General features: G+C 38.8%; 1 protein-coding gene across 1 annotated transcript in view; it reads left to right on the top strand.

Annotated features, from left to right (window-relative positions):
* Positions 1-19,239, top strand: part of LOC139723458 (arf-GAP with SH3 domain, ANK repeat and PH domain-containing protein 1-like) — a 139,072-nt gene that overhangs the window by 15,355 nt on the left and 104,478 nt on the right. The window contains exon 2 of the mRNA XM_071634702.1: positions 18,655-18,727. Within this exon, the coding sequence (XP_071490803.1) occupies positions 18,655-18,727 (73 nt within the window). The remainder of the gene's footprint in view (positions 1-18,654; positions 18,728-19,239) is intronic.

The raw sequence follows: 19,239 nt of genomic DNA, 5'->3' as shown, positions 1-19,239 counted from the left end.
CATATGCCCGATCTAGTCATCATCTCTCATTTCATCCCCAATCGGAATCCCACCGATCCCGGCCGAGTTCCCCACAAGTCCACACCCTGTGGATCTGCAAGCAATTTATCGAGGGACACGAACTAATGAATTTTTATGGCTGCTGTGTAAATGAGAATTGGGGCACTAATTACGGGCCAAATCCAATCGCAGGGCTCGGACACAGGAATGCATAATTAATCCCAATTGACAACTTTAAATTCCTGAATGTCGCTCCCCCCCTAGGACGGATTCAATCTACCATGATCCTTTGTGTAATTCTTGGAATTTCTGGAAGGGCAAAAGTGGACATTGAAGATACATGTCAAGTTAAGAACCAATTATCATGGTTCGGCTGTGAACAGCGGGATTTGTGTAATCTCGTAAAGCATAGCAAACAGTTCAAATCAATGTAACGTTCTTCTTTCTTTACCTTGATGGTACTGAAATTCGTATATGTAGCTGCACAATATGAGGACTTGAAATTGAATATTGTTTGTGAGAAAATATGCTTTTCGCTGCACTTGTACCTGACACATGGAAAACTGGCTAACCCCTGGAATAACCCCTGGCAAACAGTGTAGGGGAGAGCGGGGAGAAGTGGGACATTATTTCAAGTTCGCCAATTTTCTTCTTATATCTTTTTATAGAAGAGATGATTACATTTCCTTTTGGGCTTGCATGAAGGTTCATATGGTAGGTTACATAAAGAGCTATAAACTGGGGGTGGCACTGTTCTCAATTTTCTGCAGTTAATGAAAAGAAAAAACCTTATTTTGGGGGAGAAGTTGACCCACCCGTGGGTAAAGTGGGACAACGGCAAGGGAGAAATGGGACGGTGTTGGTAAAGTGTGACATCCTATAGAAATGTCGGAAATGTCAAAGTTGGAAGGCGTAATGAAACATTGGTAATGAAAACAGTCAAACATGCTTTCAAATTATCTCTGTTTTAACAAAACAAGTTTGAACGACATGTTTGAAAATCTCAACTTTTTTTTTACATGTAATGCTATTATGAGGGACAAATGGGACACGTTGTCCCAATTGTCCCTCACGTGGCATATACATAAATATGTACGACTGCTCAGTAACCATGCAGGCATTTGTCAAAAACAAGTTATATTAGTTGCATATCAATAAGGCTCACCACCAGCTTCAATTGTGCCCTTGAAATCATGAATACAAAGACAACAGGTTAATTAACCTGATTTCAAAAAAATATCATATTTTGGGGAAAATTTTCAATAGCATTTTATACATACTTAGAATTTGCCGAACTGCATGGCTTTCTTAGTGTGATGTATGGTTGTTGGGGGCTTATTGTAGATATAAGCCAATCGCTGATTGGTTGAATAGTTTTTAATTCAGAGAACGTGTCCCACTTGACCCGCGTCCCAACTCACCCCGCTCTCCCCTACCGGTATGTAGAATATCTATGGGTGCGTTCGAGCGTTCTAAAGCGAACCAAAGCGAACTGAACCAAAGCGTACTGTACTGAACTCTTCCAGATTTGGAGCGTTCGTGTGCTCTGTTGAGAAAGCGTACCTCATGAGTTAATGTCAGAGGGTCACATATCCCAGTTGCCTTGATTTGCACATCTAACATCAGCCACTGTTTACCAGTCATTGAGTTAAATTTTTACCCTTCGTTGGTTAAGCCCTAATTGTTTATTTTGGTTGCAGAATAATCAGAAGTTAATTAATCACTAAATTTGCAGCTGATCCTTGTATTGGCAATGTTTCATAAGATTGAAGATAGTGTCTCTCTCTTATTGGCAAGTTTTTGTGATTTTTTAATATTGAATATATAGAACTTAACCATTTCCATCTAATATTTCTCCATTGTAAAATATGTAGTGAAAGTACATATTTGATGAGTATATCAAAGGTGATACTTTCTGTATCAAAATGACCCTGGTACTTGATGGGTTATGTCTGCCTCACTTGTGTTAGACGAGTGACTGTCAATCTGGTCTCGGATGAGCAAGATTTTGAAGGGTCGGTGGTGATGAGAATCTCTATGATACTGCGGTGAGCAAGCTGGACGTTTGACTGAACTGTGGCACAAGACTGTTGCCGCGGAGTGCGCTACCACGGCTCGATTCGTCAGCCGCGACCGACCTCTCCCTCCTGCCGATGCGGAAGTGGTGCAAGGTTTCTCAAGTACAGATTTTTATCGCCGCTTCCTGTTTCAGCTGAACTGGAGTGTGAATGCTGTCAGATGCCTGTATGTACGGGGTACTGATTGATTTCATGTATGCCACATCATTTAGTTTAGTTTCAGAGGCCGAGTGATTCTTTGCCTGCCATTTGTTTGGACCAAAATCCCATCGGTGAAGTATCTCAATAGGGGATATAATGATTTGCATCATTTTAGTCATTGTGCTTTCTAGGTTACACTCGATGATTAAGTTGTGAGTTCAGAACCTTAGGAAGCATTTAAATGTTAAGTGCCCAGTTTAGCATTATTTTGATATCAAGAGTGCAAATAAAAATGTCTCAGTGTCAGTATGGAACATTGTAAAGATGTAAATGTATCTAGATTGAATTATCTGCAGATGTGCACTTCATTTATCTATAGTATGTAAGATATATAAAATGGGTTCAAGAATGTAGCCAATAGGAAGCGCTGAAATGAGACACACCTCCTTCCTTATACTTCAGTACAACTGCACTGCCTGTAATCCTATGGTAGATTGCCGATCGTCTGTGCGCGCGGCGGCTCCTTTGATGAATTGCATGCATACGCGTATGCGCTGTCAATCCTGTAAACAACTTCTAGTTCGGGCTGCCGGCCGGCCGGCCTGTCTTCCCTTGTGCATAACATATGTGGCGTACGTACGTATACTGTACTATACGTAAACTTTGTACAGTACAGTAGACCAAGCGTTATGGGACCGGACGCATACATGGAGTCACTTTGAAGAGCAAATCCAACGATTTAGCAGGTTAATTCTCACGCCGTTTTCAGAGTATGTTGTCTAGTAGGCCTATATGAGGAGTCTATATCAAGTCTTTAAGGTAAAGGGTGCATATTCTATGTAAAATAAGTAAGTTTTCATGCGGGTGTCCGGAAACCCAACCCCCCATTATACTTATACTGCATGTGCGGGACTTCCGCGAGTGCGACGTGCGTAAAAGTTTGGGACGAACATCTTCGGACGTCTTGACCCACAAAGGTATGTGAAAAACGCTGAAAAATGATGTTAGTTTTCGAATTTTCGACCCATTTTATAAAACAAATGATGCACAGGATTATTTCGTGGCGTTAGTGTAGGCGTAGCTCACTCTCGGGTATTTATAATGTAGTGCAACATGCACTCGGCTTCGCCTCGTGCATGTTTCACAATTGTAAATACCCTCGAGTGCACTACGCCTACACTAACGCACTCTATCCTGTGCATCATTTGTATATTATCACATATCTTTTTTTCCAAAATTTTGACAAACTTGATGATTTATTAAAGATCTCTCTGCACAGTTCTTAGCTTGTTTTCTTGTCATGATAATCCCACAGAAGAAATTCAGTATACAACGTACAAACTTATCATAAATGCCATGGGCTTGTTAGTTTGGTCCTTCATTTATAGTACAGTATCTCTCAATTTCAAAATACATCATAAAGTTGAATTGAAAATTGATCCCAGAACATCTCTGAATGTTGAAAGTTTGGTGTTTCCTTCATGATCATACAATCACACTTTCTTTGCAGTCAAATTCCAGCTCCTTGTGAAACTAGTGTGCATTTTTTTTTTTTTAGGTACTTGTGGCTTTTCGTGATCATATCTGCAGGTGATAGAATCATACTTATGAGCTGTTTGGGCTTGTTAAAGCCAATGTGCCTTGTCCAATCGGCAGCAACACAACTTTCTCCACAACTCGACGGCTCCGATACCACCTCCATTGTTGTCCAATTTACCAACGCCTGGATTGTTGCACTGCTTGACAGTAGGGCTTCTGCGCACACGTGCCTGATAATTAGGACATTGCCAGTTTGCCTTTTAACAATGTATGATTCTAGTCTCAGCACTAGACCCATAGTTCTTGAAATGCCGTGGATTGGATTTCGTACACTACTACAGGCATGACTTACTGTACGTGAGCATCCATGGGTTTTTCTCAAATTTGTGGTCACAAAACATAATTTTTTTTTTTTTTTTTTTTTTTTTTTTTTTTTTTTTTTTTTTTTTTTAAGTAGTAAAGTTTGCTGTGATGAACCAGAGTGACAGACTGAAAAATATTAAGTTTTATCCTTTTGTAGAAAATTAGCAATTACCCACCCTGGACATGATATACTGTATTATATTGCATTTTGTTGAAAATGGCAATGTTTTGGTGAGTTCTTTCAGTTCCGCAAACATCAGTCACTCGTGAAATTTGCACACAAATAAAAATAGAGCAGAATACAGCTGATGTATTTATGCAGTATGGGATGAGCTGAATGGATTTATTTGAATGGGCGTAACTGTATATTCAGATTCAGACACCAGTAGAGCGATACATAATACATTGTGACATCTCCCCAGACAATGCGAACTGTATCTTACTGGGGATAATTTTACGGACATCCTTTGACGTGTCAAACGAGAGCTGGGAAACAAAACTACACCGTGCCGTCCTAGAGCATAATTCAGTTTCGTTGTTTATACTGTCAATTACTCCTGCACATGATTGGAAATTGTTATTCGTGTAATGTGATATGTGCCACATGCAAAATTTTTGATTAGCTGAGGTTTTTCTTTGAGAGAGAAGATAAATCATAAAAACAGTCTGAATATGAGCATAGAAATCAGAGCAGTAGATCAAGGGAAAAAAAATGGGTGAAATGTGGCAAGTATTTGTGAAAGTAAATGTAGTTTGAATGTCAGTTAAGTCATTTCATATGATTTGTGTTTTTTATTCAAATTTCATTGTGTAATGCCAAAATCATATTCATGAACAAAATATGCTCACACACACACACATGTACTCACATACACAAATAGCAGGTAGTAACTAGTATACATGTATCTCCCACTTTTGTATGCTGGGTGATCACATGTAAACTCGTGAAAGAGTTTTAGAGTCATAAAAAAGAAGACTTGCAACAATTGACACTTGTATGGATGCCACATAAAATGCTATTACTGATAGGTTTGCCATTTGAACTTTGAAATAGGTATTATGGTCACAGAACTTGGACTTTGCTTCACATGTATGGACCATCTTTTGAAGATGGAATATATATAAGTATGTACTTTTCACAAGCAAATACTGTACATACCATAAAATAACTTATGCATAATGGTCAATATATGACTATGTTCTTGGGTTTGAATTATTGTTTTTGTAATGTGAGTCAGAGATTATGAGATTATATTTGTTTCGATATCCACCCTGGGATTATCGAGATGGGCTTTCACATTTGAATTGCAGAGTACAGTGTATGCCACAAAGTAATTTGTTTGTACCAATCTTGCTGGGGAAATGCCAGGGTGATCAAGATACTGTGGTAATTCACTTGGATCCATTCTCTTTCACGAAAAACCGTGGTACAAACCATATTTGTGGCCGGAAAGTACACCTCTCCTAGAAGCACAGTGCATGTGCATACATGTTGTACAAGGGGAGAAGACTAGAAATGTGTTGGGTTACAGTTGTACATGAGAAATACACCACGACAATTGGTGGTGTTTCGTGACATGATTCACGTCCAAATACAACGTGTATCTTGCATTATACATGTTTTGTGCAAAGTTTGAATTACACCTGTATACTATCCTAGATGCCACAATGATTTGCGATGCAGTTTTTGCTGTGTTTGCATTGACATTTCGAAATACCAAGCAAAATACATTGTACTGTGATATATTTCACTGTAGATGTGAATGCACCTTGTGTTGCTAGTGAGCTAATGTACCACTTTAACCTCATTCATCATGGGGAAAGTACTGTATGAATGCAATATATTTCCCATTGTGTGAATACATTTATTGTTATCTCACTTCGAATGGATCAATACATGTATCTTTATCAGTGTCCACCCCCCTCCACTAACTCAGCATTGTGTCAGACTTGCATATTGTGGATAGTAATTTTGGGCAATTTTAGCTGTTGCTGTTGCACAGTGTACATGCTGTACGCGGTAAAAAATTGGAAAAGCCCTTGCTTCCTTTGATTACTGTAAAACGAGGAATGTTCGTGTGCATAGTTTAATTTTGCGAATTTCGCAAGTGTCAAGATTCGCGAAATTAAAATGCATGCGAAAGTTCTTGTCTACACTATGCATGGAATTCTAGTGGCAATTCATGAAAATTTCATACCACGAAAAAGGCCGTCGGCTCCAATTCGCGAAAATTTCATGCCGCGAATATACAAAGTGTATTACGTGTTACAGTACCATGAACTTTATGGAGATTGAAAATGCCCCTAGGTGGATTTCACATGATGAAAAAATGTGAACCATCCCCTTACACCAGATTCACTCACAGGAATACAATAGTAACCATGCAATTTTTTTCGACATGTATCTGAATTGATTTATTGTCTCACACTTCAACAGATCAATACATTTTCATTTAAATTTTGTCATGGCATTATATAGGTAACTTTCAGATAGTGTGCTGTGCTGTTGTGCATAGAAATTGGAGAAGGCCTCTCTCCTCGTTTGAATAGTTTCATATTCCTCACATCTTCAATATGAAAGGAATGTTATGCTATTAGTTGACTTGCTTCTACAAAGCGTTACCGGCAGGGTGAATGTTAATGCCATGGCGTTAAAGAGAGGATAATTAAATTTCCACCAGTATTTCATGATAGCTTTCACATTGCAATGCATTCTTTTCATGAAATGTTACATCACGGAAGGCTTTACAGAAAGAAAATTTCTCTTGAAAGTTTCTTATCAGACAGAATACCCATATCATCTGATCATGATCAATATGTCTTTTTAAAGGTCCAGTTTACCTTTGGGAGCAGTGATTTTAAAAATGTTCAAGATATCACTTTTGATGCATATTCTATGTGTACGTCAGTTGTATCACAAAACATCCTACCATATGAAATTTTTTGCAACAAAGCCTAAAATATAAGGAGATATCACAATTTGTCTTATTAAACCACAACTGTAGACGGTTTAGTCTGGAAACATTTTTGATTATAACTATTGTTCACGTTTTGTATAGTTAACAGTACGTAACATCAATTATACTGGTTCAAATTCTTACATTGGTTGTTTCTACCCCTAACTCACTTTTCAGAATTATTTTGAAGCACTAATGCTGGGTTTTTGTTTCATCTGCAAATGGTAAATAACGCCTTTAATATCGTAATTGAATGCTTCTTCCTTTTCTCCTCTGATTTCATGTTGATCCATTTTCTAGGTAGAATGTCTTAAAATCTTTCGAAGGAGTGTTTTGAAAAAAAGGCATTCTTATAGGCAATCATACATCGCTTGGAAATCACTTCTTACAACTCACCCAGGGCATTTTAATAGCAGGTGTGACAATTTCCTGAAAGTGTAGAATGCAGTTTGCAATGAACTGTTAGTAAATCAGGGTATGCACAGAAACAGCTGTTTTGCCGCTGGAGAAGGCTGATCTTGTACGAAAATACATTGTATACAACATTGTAGCAGATCTAACAATTGACATGGATCCCCGCATGAGCTACAGCCCTGCCTTTCTGGTTTGCTCAGAGCATGACCAAAGATATGAACTTTGACTTGCCTACATTGTAGATGGGCGTTCCAGTATTAAAGGGTCCCATACCTCTCGGCACCCAGGTGTCCACTCATTTCACTTGCCCAACAGTGATTTTTCATCACTCCAGAAAAGAAGGCAAATAAGTCTGTTACACCCTAGTCCTGTTCACACATCTGAAATTATTATTATTTATTTTTTTTTAAAATTGATTTTAGTAACACGATGCAAATGCAATTAAATCTTGTGTGTGGATACACAAAAGCATTATCTGTAGCAAGTCATAGTGTCATGTGAAAATCAGTCAAACATTTTTTTTTCAAACTCTTGCAATAAATTGCCCTGTGCCTCGTGTATGAATGGTACGCCATTGCCTTAAATTTTTTTTAAATCCCGTAATGCAACTCACCAGACTGTAGGCCTATAGGTTCACACATTCTAGTCCAGGGTCATGCTCTGGTCATTGTTCACATATGCGCAGTCTGAAGGTTCAAGAAGTACTTTATTTGCAGCCTAGTTAATTTTTTTATTTTTAATTTCATTTTTTTTTGGGCTGTTTGTGAACAGTGGCAATTAAAATTTATTTGTGTGTGTGTGTCTGTGTGTGTCTGTGTGTCTGTGTGTCGCAATGCAAGAACTGATGGCTTCTGTGAGTGAGAGTGCCTCCTACTTATTACGTACCACTAGCTTACTGGGTCTGCCCCACCAGTGGGGACCCCACTTCGTTGTGGCATCAATTTGTAAATATTTTCGGTGCCCATATGCTCAAGCAAGATTCTCCAGATACTCCTCCATTGTTGATTGCAAATTAAACTGCTGGTGATGGATAGCCCAGGCATTTACAATGTAAGCCATGAATAGTCAGATATGAACTTTAATCACCCTGAAAGAACATCTTTCCACTTCCCCATTCTCTTTTCTCTCTCGCTCTTTTTTTTTCTTCAATTAATTACATTAAAGACAACCATGGGGAAATTTGCTAAGTTCTTATGATACATTGTATGACAAAATGTGCCATGATGTTGTTCCATGTTCGGTTTAGCTCTGACTAACAGGCATTTAGCTCTGAGTATTTTTCGAAATCTGTCTTTTTATTTGAATTTACAAGGAAAAATATCATGGAAGCCATGATTATGCATCATTCTCATTTCTTCGACATGAAAGGCATTTAAGACATACTATTAATAAAAAAAAAATGAACCAATCAACAACAGGAAAACTTTCTCAAGTTTGATAGGTGAAAGGTCAGTAAAATCTAACAATAAAAATTACCATTCTAGATAGCTTGCTATGAATTCTACAAGCAGTGTTTTTGATACAGCATGTCTCTGCCCAGTCAAGTTTCTGATGCCAAAGTCGGACTTACTGTAGGAATTAAGACAGGTTTTGACTCGTATCACTTAATTCACTGTACTATACCTCATCTAGGTATTTGTGCAGCTCTTTGCATTTGGTGGCACTGATTCTGGTGTGTGATGATGTTCTGACGACATCAATAAACAGCCAAAGAAAGAAGTGCACACTGACTGTGGCAACGTTGAGTTTGTGCATCAGATGCATGTGTACACGTTGTGCAGATATTGCCAGAGCTTTTGATCTTCCTCCAAGAGTAGGGAGTTATAACATTTTACATTCTTTAAAGGTTACCATGATGAGAGAACATTTTATGGATAGTTTCATGGTATACCATGTATTTCTTGGATGGTAGTGTGAGTATGGTCCCGAAAATTAAAGGATCTACATGTACATGTACTTCTCGATGTTTTGATAAGCATGTTCTGATTGTCCCGAGGAAGGTAAGAACATGCTTGCCTAAATGTTGAGACTGAGTGGGTCCTTTTCAGGATAACAAGATCTCATGTGACATATGTTCTTAGCAGCTACATTGTACGGCATGCATAGTGTATAGTTCTTGTTGCTCTTTACTGTTACCCCTTGTCTATCCCACCTTAGTCCGGCGGGATCCTAACCATGAACACTATTTTTGAACAGTCTGCCTATTGCGCTGTTCATGCACCTATTGTTCCACTCGGTTATCGAAACTCTCGCGCGTGACAGCTGTCGGTTACTATGGTCACACGGAATGCTTGGTTTTAGGACCCATGCTGGAATGTTACTCCTGAGCTTTCGGTATTGTTTACATTCACGACAAATCTCATTATCCCACCTTCTACTTATGTATTTATGACATACAGTTACGCCATTTTCTATACTCTGCAACACACCCCTTGAATCTCTGCAGTTGTTGTTCACTGCTGCAACATGTGACCTTTCAGCTTTCTGTTTTTCTGTATTTTTATTTAGTGATATATATTTAATTGGATTTTTTGTTTTGTTTGTTTTAATCGGTTTCCCCAGATATAGTTGGTCTTAAAAAACATCCGTACTTTAAACTTCCCCTAATCTGATTACTCACGGGACCTGCGGCTGTACAAGCTAATGCTTTTACGCAGGCCCCATCATATTTTTTTTTCGCATTATGACCACAGTGTAATTCGCATGCATACAGACCTCGTGTTTATACCAAATCAAACTTCTGTACATTCTGATGAAGTCTCATCTGAATTATGTTTTGTATAATTTTCGTATTTATATACTTTATTGTGATATATGTGAGAAATATGAAAATAAATTGAAATGAAATGAAATGAAATGTTCATTGTTTATGCCAACAAATCGCTGTGTGAAGCACTGGTGAGAAAAACAAAACAAAACAACAGAACGGCCTGCTACAGAAAATTTCTCTCTTTAAAGTGGGCAAGCATCTGTCAGGTTGAAATCGGGTAATTATGTCGAACAATGTGGCTACGATGGCAACCGATGAAACCTTTATAGTCGTTGCCGGGCGATTTCTTTGTGTGGAGTGTTAATTAGTGGAGGGGAACTCCAAAGAACCCCTCCAAAGTAAAGATTAAGCACTTAACTACATACCCAAGGGATAATGTGTGTGTCTGTGTGTGTGTGTGTCTGTGTGTCTGTGTGTCTGTGTGGGTGGGTATGTCAGAGAAGAGAGAGAGAAAAAAAATAGCAGAGAGAGAGAGAGAGTGGTTGCAGAGTGATTGCAGAGATGTCTCCGCAATGTCTCTGTGATGTCTTGATGTTTTTTCAGTCGCGGCCGGGTTGCTGAGATGTCTTCTCTGCAACTTTCGGGTGAATAAGTTGTCACCTTGTTTAGAGACATCGCGGTCACCCTGGTGTCGCGTTCTTGATGAGGGTGCAAGCCACTTCTTGTTCTGTAGAATCGCACAAGTCATGGCAGTCATGACTGTCACGATGACATCTCCTCCAGTGAGATAGGGAGGGGATAGAGTTGCCTGGCTAGTTGCTGGGAGAAGAGTCGCACCCTTTGATTTGTTTCTAGCAATGTTCATTACCCTACATGCTGATGAGTGGAATATTAATGAGGGATGCACCTGTGTTAATACTAAATCTTAACACCTGCTTGGTGTACTTTGTATATGATGGGAACAACAGTATTGTGACGGATGCCAAGAACTATGGTCAATCTTGCGTTGGGGTCAACCATGCACTTAGTCGAAAATGCACAAGTTGAAAAATTGTCAGGCCAGAGAAGAAATGTGATTCTAAATGGATGTAAACCACATGTGTTAATTCCATTGTGCAAGTTGAAGTCAAGTATCGTAAAGATCTGAAGGATTATTTTCTGCGGTCCCTTTGGATTCAACTTGGGTGATGTTAACAGTATCATAAATTGCAGTTTTCATATGAGCTTGACAGGGATATCATATCACAGATGTAGTGAAGCCCTGTGTAATGATATTTCATGAAGGACAAGAGCGAGACAAATTTTTTGGAAAGAGCAATTTAAAAAAAAAGATTAATTGGGGCAATTTGTAAACAAATTCAACAAAATTGGACATTCTGTGGACATTATTTTTTCAAACTCATCTTTGGATTTCATTCAAGAAATACTGTGAATACTGTGAATACTGCACATGTAATGGAATGGATAAATGCGGAAAACCAATTGAAAATACACACACACACACACATGACTTTATTGCCCTATATTAATATCAACACTACAGGACACACATTCCGACATTCTGTTATCTTATTTGTATAATGTATTTTTTTTTTGTGAAGAGGAAGGCCCTTTTGTTGCAGTACATAGCATGGTGTAAGTGTACAAGCTCATATAGAAAATGTCTTTCTTTATTGTGTCTTTGTTTATAGCTAGTTAATGGTGCTTTACATGTATTTAATCATCTCAAAGTTTCAAGAAAATGTATCCTATGTTGCTCAATGTACTTGTAGAAGATATTTGACTTTATTTGACTTGTTTATGATCGAAGGTTAAACCAAATTACATTCCACGTAGAAAATCATAAGAGGTGAAGGTCACCCCAAATTGTCTCCAGTGTATTGGTGTAGTAGCTCATCAAGCTATGATGAATATCAGAAGAGATCAAGCGAAACTGCATCAGTATGGTGAGCAATGTATTATTCATGTGCTCTGCATTTATCTGTACTTTATTGGCGAGGATAATGTGCGATCTATTGATATCACAGCCTATCAAACCCATCTGCCGGAGAAATTAGGCATTCGTGTACCTCCGCCGCTCTGCATATCGCGTCCCGCGAAAGACCCGATCATCCATGCGTTCAGTCATAAATAACCCTTCTTGGAAAAATAACCAGAAAATGAGGAGGGACGGGAGAAAAAAAAATAGGTGTGGGGATATAAATTTCAGTGATGTGATATAGGCTTCCTTCCCTCTCTGGCTCTCTTTCTCTCTCTGTCTCTCTCTCTGTATTTCTTTTTCTCCATCTTGTGATGAAGTGATGCGGTTTACGGTTGGATGGAGAAGGACCATCCTCCATCTCGCAAGGGCCCCTCCCCGGCGACGCAGGGGAAGCGATATTGCCCCCGGGGGCTCGCCCACAACATGAGGCGAATATTGCCTCCTTTCATGATACATTAGGCAGGGAAGCATGTAAAGATGATTTACGCCTCAGTCCCAGGCACTGCAATATGCTTAAGGTATTTGTGTGTGTGTGTGTGTGTTTGTGTTTTAATTTAATGTATTCTTGTTTGCTTGTGGGAGGGTTAAAGGAGGTGCCACGTTGTGCCCAAAGAATAGTAATTCCCTATTTCGTGTCCAGCAGGCCTCGCTATGGAAGACAGCATGGCAAGTGAAGTGGAACCCTGCGGAGAATTTGGGCCTGTCATCAGGTTCTCATTAACTGTCTTAAAGCTGCACTGTGACCAGTCTAATGCGTAATTTTTGTCATTTCTGAGAATTTTCTTTGCACAACTGATATTGTGCTGTTATGACGTTATTTTTTTAATGGATACTTAAAGTACATCTTAGAGCAATAATCGACAGTGCTGCTGGCATGATACGAGAACTATGTTTTGGCTTGAATTCTCTGGACATTTCCACTGACGCTTAAAGGTCAAACTCTTGTCTACATCAGGGTCAAAGAGGGTGCATTTATTTTAATGCAGATATTGAAAGAAAAAACATGTACATTTGAGTAGTGCCACAAGGGGCGGCACTGAATTTATAACTCTTTATGTTTCATGGTGTGAACCCCCTGTGTGCCACTTATTCTGAAACGGCAACATAGTTATGGTTTGGGAAAACATTCTGATTTTCAAATAGATCTGTTTCACTTTTATAGATTTCTGTTGCCCTGTACATGTAAAGAGCAAAGTTGTAGAGAAAATGCCAAGCTCTGCTTTGGTGTAAATTGTATGACGAATGTATCATTTTTTTAAAATTTCGAATGACCTGAAGCTGCATTATTGTAGAGGCATGACTTTTGCACACAAAACAGTGACAGAAAATTTGAATTTACTTGCAAATCCAGGAGAATAGGGACCATCCTTGATATTCAATCACCACATAAACTGCAAGGTATATGTGACAGGAATGGAATTGCGAGAGACACTTTCATTGTACAATGGCATTTGGCAGTTAATCGATCAGTTTGGGCGGGTTCTGCATTTGAGCAGAATATGCGAACTTGATTCATGAACAACTGAGAGTTGGCTCATATTCTACCCTATGAAAGGTTTACATTGAATAAAGGGTAAAGTTCTTTGTTGCCTGGTCAGAACCACAGAAGCATAGTAAGGCATTGTTATTGTGAAAACTGGTAAGCAAAAATGCAGACCAAAAATTATGACTCTTTGCCCAAAGAATGTCAAATGATTTTCTCAAGTATGATTGAATGCTGAAGTATGGATTGTGTTGGATGCACTTTAAATCTATGTTGGTAACAAAATGACTCAATCGAGGGATATGAAGTGAATATCATCCGTGATGGTGGATCGAGTAAGTTTGTAAATGATGCATACCCATTGATGATGTAATGCCCTGAAGTGCCTGTGTGTTTCACACCAAGTATGGCATATGGGGTGTGCAATTTTCCCTGGCATGCATCATTACAAAACCTCAAATGGGATATGGGGATTATTTATTCACTAAATCCACTTCATCCCACTGGATACGTCACCCTGGAGGGGTTAAACCAAGTTAAAATCTCATTGGTTGCCTCTCACCCGATTCGAGGTCAGCAAACTTTGCTCAACTGAAAGTGATCTGATGCATATCGTAGGAAATGTGATATCCTTTTAATTGGGTGTTTGGATTGGGAATACACTGAGCACTTTCAGAACTCTGTAGGTGCATGTACATAATAGATGTGTGATAGAGAAGACAAAATCCAGTGGGTTTTATGTCCAGTTAGATTGGTTGATTGAGTGATTTTATAATGCCATCTGAATGGAAAACTGATATTGTAAACTTTGCTCCATACCATGCACAGTAGAAAAAATAGACAAAAACAAACAAACAAACACACCAAACACACCAAACTCACTGTACCTTCGCAAAACTTCAGGAAAAAAAAATTGGGGGGGGGGGATATGAAGAGCACTAGATCTTTTATTCAAATAACTTTGTTGTTTTTTGTGAGCTCAGCTCTGTCACTACATGAAAATCATGTTAAAATGAACATTTACAGCCTTGTTCTTGTCCTAGATTATCTTGGGGCAAGATATTGTCCTCTGCCTCAAACAAGTTTACCATTCATTCATAAATGCATTGTGAATTTTGTTTGTTTAGAACCTACCGTAGTTTCCTTGCTTGATGGCCCATATGATGTCATGGGAGGAGACGTACAGCTGTTGTTAGAAAGACTGTCAAAGCATTTTGATTGCTCCATTTTCAAAGTTTTTAAACTTTTCTCACTGGGCTGTAAAATGAATGGCAAAAATGACATTTGTCATCACTATCAAAATATATTTATCACCGCTATTCTCATGGTTGATTCTGTTTACACTGTTGTATTAGGAAAAATCTGAGAAAGATGAATGACTACTTGCATTTATATAGGCCTAATCATTTGCAGCTTCAATTTCTGTTATAGCTTCAGTTTTATACCATACCTTCTGACATTGGAAACACACTATAAGGCCATGCAGCAGGGGATTTTCCATAGCCAAAAATATTGTCTGAAATATTCCTTTAGAATATTCCTACATGGCAGTGCCTGTCTCCTTTTTGATTTCTTCACATGGCAACTGTTTAATCACACTGAGTTTCCCATTAGAAGACAGTGCTGAAGTACAGATCAACTAATGCTGTAAAATAATACCAGCAGTATACTTTGTATGTCCTCAACGCTAGTATCATTTGTACTCGTCAGCAAGGTCACCAGCACCGGTTTAGCTGTGGAGGAAGTGGCGAGCTCGCTACAGAACTCTCCGTCAGTCTTGGGTTTCACCGAAATGTTGTTCAGAGAGGCGGAAAGACCGACCGACTGCAAGTCGGACGTAAATTCCTGATTGCATACTTTAGAATACTGCAGTGTCAGTCTGTATACTTGGGATGTGCTTGTGCTCGCTGGTACTCTATTCACTGCCGATTTCTTTCAATTCGAGGAATAGGGATGGATAGAAATTTGTGCTCTCATTACAACGGATAGGAAATTGAGTCAGAATCACAACTGCAAAATATATGTAGGTGATAGGCATACAGTAAATAAAGTGACACAAGATCGTCGTTGTCCGTAGCATATTGTATTTTTCTCCTTCCTTTTCCTTCTTTACAATGTGCCTCAGATCTATAGCGCAAATATAAATATTCTGTATTTTTTTATATTATCATTATTAAGTACTTACATTATACATGGTACATCTATGATGTCTGCGTCTGTATCAAGAACTTCATGAATAAAATATCTTAATGTAATTATATCCATGTGATCATTATCTATTACCTCTTTTCTGTTTTATGTATGTCTATATCTTGATCCACAGTATATCCACATCCCTTTGACTATCTCTATTCTATCATCTGTACAGTATGATCTGTTATCTTTTATCTATTCCTACCTTATACTTATCTGTATGTATTCAGCTAATGAGAGTTCACTGTGTTTGTAAGGAAGGGTTTTTCGATAAAGGGTAGGCAGCACAGATGCAGGAATGCATCGTCTTAACAGATTTTCTGACCCGTGAGACAAGGCTTCGCGGAGAGTTGCACATCTGTATGGTGTAGATGTTGCACTGTGCAGTGATGCTTGGAAGAGATAAGGATGGTGCTTCCATGAAATGGTGAAATTGAGACCCCCTTTTTGCACACTTCGGGTTTGCTTCCTTGACGATGACGAATTCGGGACAAGACTCGGGTTTGCCCCCTTGAGACTAATGGTGTGAGTTCGCCCACTTCATCAGTGGTTAAAATGTTAGGAAGGTAGTCGATTTCTTTTAAAGTAACAACTGGTAGTGCTAATATTCTCCCAACAGATTTGTGGTCACTTGATTGTGGGATATCAGCACCCCTGAATGGACATGTTGCCTAGAAGTACAGTATAATTATGTGACATTTGAAATCTGAGATCTCTGAGATTTTGTTGTTGTTTTTTATTTTTTGTTGGTATATTTTGGTAAAGTATCCCTGTCAAGCCAAGAATGACTCAGACAGAATCTGATGTGCTGCCTTTGCAGCATTTCTGAGCTTTTGAAAGTATCTGCTGGGCAATAACATACGAAAGATCATACGTACAACTGTATAAATTCTTGTTCAAATGAGGATTTTTGGGGGCTAGGGCCCCATGCTTTTGTCATGCAGGTAGGTATCCTTTCCTATTACTTGTCCCAAAGAGAGTTTAAGTTGCCTGAGGCTAGCTGATTTGTAGCACCGGTGCCTGCTCTATCATATAGCCATAAGTTAATATCATAAGGCCCCAAAAGGCCTGTCACATTTTATTAGGATAGCTTCTTTTTTTTGTTGGAAATCTCAGCCATTTCAAGGCCAATTTTCATCAAATAAACCGTGCATTCCTATAAGGATTACATGCTCTTTCATATTTAAGAAGAGGTTTCTCATTATCTCACAAACACACACACACACACAAAAGTTGGAAACCTGCAGCCCCACCTGAACCAAAACTACCGGTATACAATGTGTGGATGTGCATGAATGGGACTTTATGCAGAGGATATGCAAGCCTTTAACTTGACTTAGCAGGACCGCCTGCCTGGTACTCGTGGGTAATGCAGCAAAATTTAGATGTTATCACCGAAAATTGTCCTTCCCACTCAGTCAGAGTTAGAGATAGTTGACTGACTGTAGAGGGATGGCACCAGCTGACTTGGGTTAATGAGGGAACCAGGCTTCTGGGATGATGAAAGGGGTACGGTAACCCCCCCCCCCCCCCCCCCCCCCAAAAAAAAAAAAAAAAAAAAAAAACCAAAACCCAACAAAACAACAACAACAACAAAACAAAACAAAAAACAAAAAACAAAAAACACCGACGCTCTTCTTAATTAGTCTGCTTTGTGGACCTTGAATGGGTGAGATTTGATGGATGTTATAGTGTTGATTGCTGTGTATGTGTGTATGAGAGATAAAGGGGGAAATGATTGCTATTCCAGAAGTCACGTTAAGGTCATGGATTTTCCATTCCTCTGCGAGCACAAGTTCAAGCTTTATCCCCATTCATTAATTTCCCCCTCACCAAGGTTTCTTGGAATGAGTTTATCAGAGTGTTCAGACGCAAAAGATTTATAAATACTAGAACGGTATATCTATACCAAAATGGTTTAGCTATACGATGAATTTATACGTCTGAATGTCAACTAACGAAATGACTTATAACAAAATGATGTACAATGAAAGGAGGGTCAGAGCATCGTTTTGAACTAGAACTCGATAACGAATCAGCATTCCATCATGTCCAATGTGCGTCTGAATGTATGTCGATCATAGAACGGTATAACTGGGCGGGGCTTAATGGGAGCGCGCACGAAAGGTGACCCCAAAGCTGTCACTCGTGACTGTAACAGCATGCACAGTGGGAAACTGCACATCTATACGACGTTTTCAAGAACGGTCGAGATTGTGCCTGAACGGTCTGTCAGCTATATGATGATTTTTTATGCGTCGTTTCTTTATCGAGTTTTGGTATAAACTGGCTTGCATCTGAACAGGGGGTATAACTCTAGAGATAGAGAATCATGTTTCAAAATGTGTTCAAATGGTGTTTAAAAACGTGGTTTGAAACACGATTCTTGATTTAGGTGCCATGTTTATGTAAGCATCATTATAATGGTGATTCAAGTGTTGTCGCTGTTGAGCTGCTTTGCGCCGTTTGACCTAGGAAGTAGAGGTAAAAAACTACAGGGTGGACATAAAAATGAAAAAGAAAAAGAAACCCACCAATTTAATCAGAACGTAATTCACCTCAACGTTTTGCTCTCATACTTACTGTCACAAAAGAAGAAGTTTGATATATTATCCCATTGAGGACGAGTCCCGAGTATATGCGGGTATGTGTCTATGGGAAATGAGTGTTGTAGCAAAATCATTCCGTCCTCAACGGGTTAAAGGGGAAAACAGCGTGCAGCTGTATGCGCATTTTAATTGAGATACAGTATTGACCTAACTGTTTTTCTCCTTTGTCTTTCTTTCAATTTCCAGACTCTTGATACAGACAGAAGTGGTCTGAATAAAATGCGGAAGAGTATAAAGGCAATTTACCAGACTGGAAACAGTAAGTACATGTACACTATGTGATTTCTGTGTTTAAATAACTGAATTTGTAAATGAGATATACTCATATATGGGTATTTCTATGCAATTTAGTCATAGGTATTGTTAACATGACTTTCACAATTTTTTTTTTCTCTCTTGAGATTACTTGTATTTTGGTCTTGGGATTTGTGGTCCTGGGATTTGTAGTCCAACTTGCTCAAATGGATGGATTATGAGAAATTGATAATTTAGTGTGAGAATTTTATGTCAAACATATTTCTGACAACTGTTACTCTGCCGTCCCATGACAAAAGGAAACAACTCTGAATTTTATCAAAATCTGTTTTCCCTTTATTTGGGGTATTTTTGTGTGCTCTACATGATGGTGAAGAAATTGAGGTCTCAGGACCCCTAATTTCTGAATAGACATATCAAAAGGAAGCAGCTTTACAGATTTCCTCATAAAACACTGACATTTTTCTTCATTTACTAATTAAAGAAACTCATTCCACAGAGTTGCTTCCTTTTGTC

This window comes from Diadema antillarum, unplaced genomic scaffold, assembly GCF_040938485.1.
Source record: "Diadema antillarum isolate AM-2024a unplaced genomic scaffold, OU_Dant_1.0 scf00000191, whole genome shotgun sequence".
Lineage (NCBI taxonomy): Eukaryota > Metazoa > Echinodermata > Echinoidea > Diadematoida > Diadematidae > Diadema > Diadema antillarum.
Note: the sequence above shows the minus strand (reverse complement) of the source record. Positions and strands in the feature narration are given on the sequence as shown.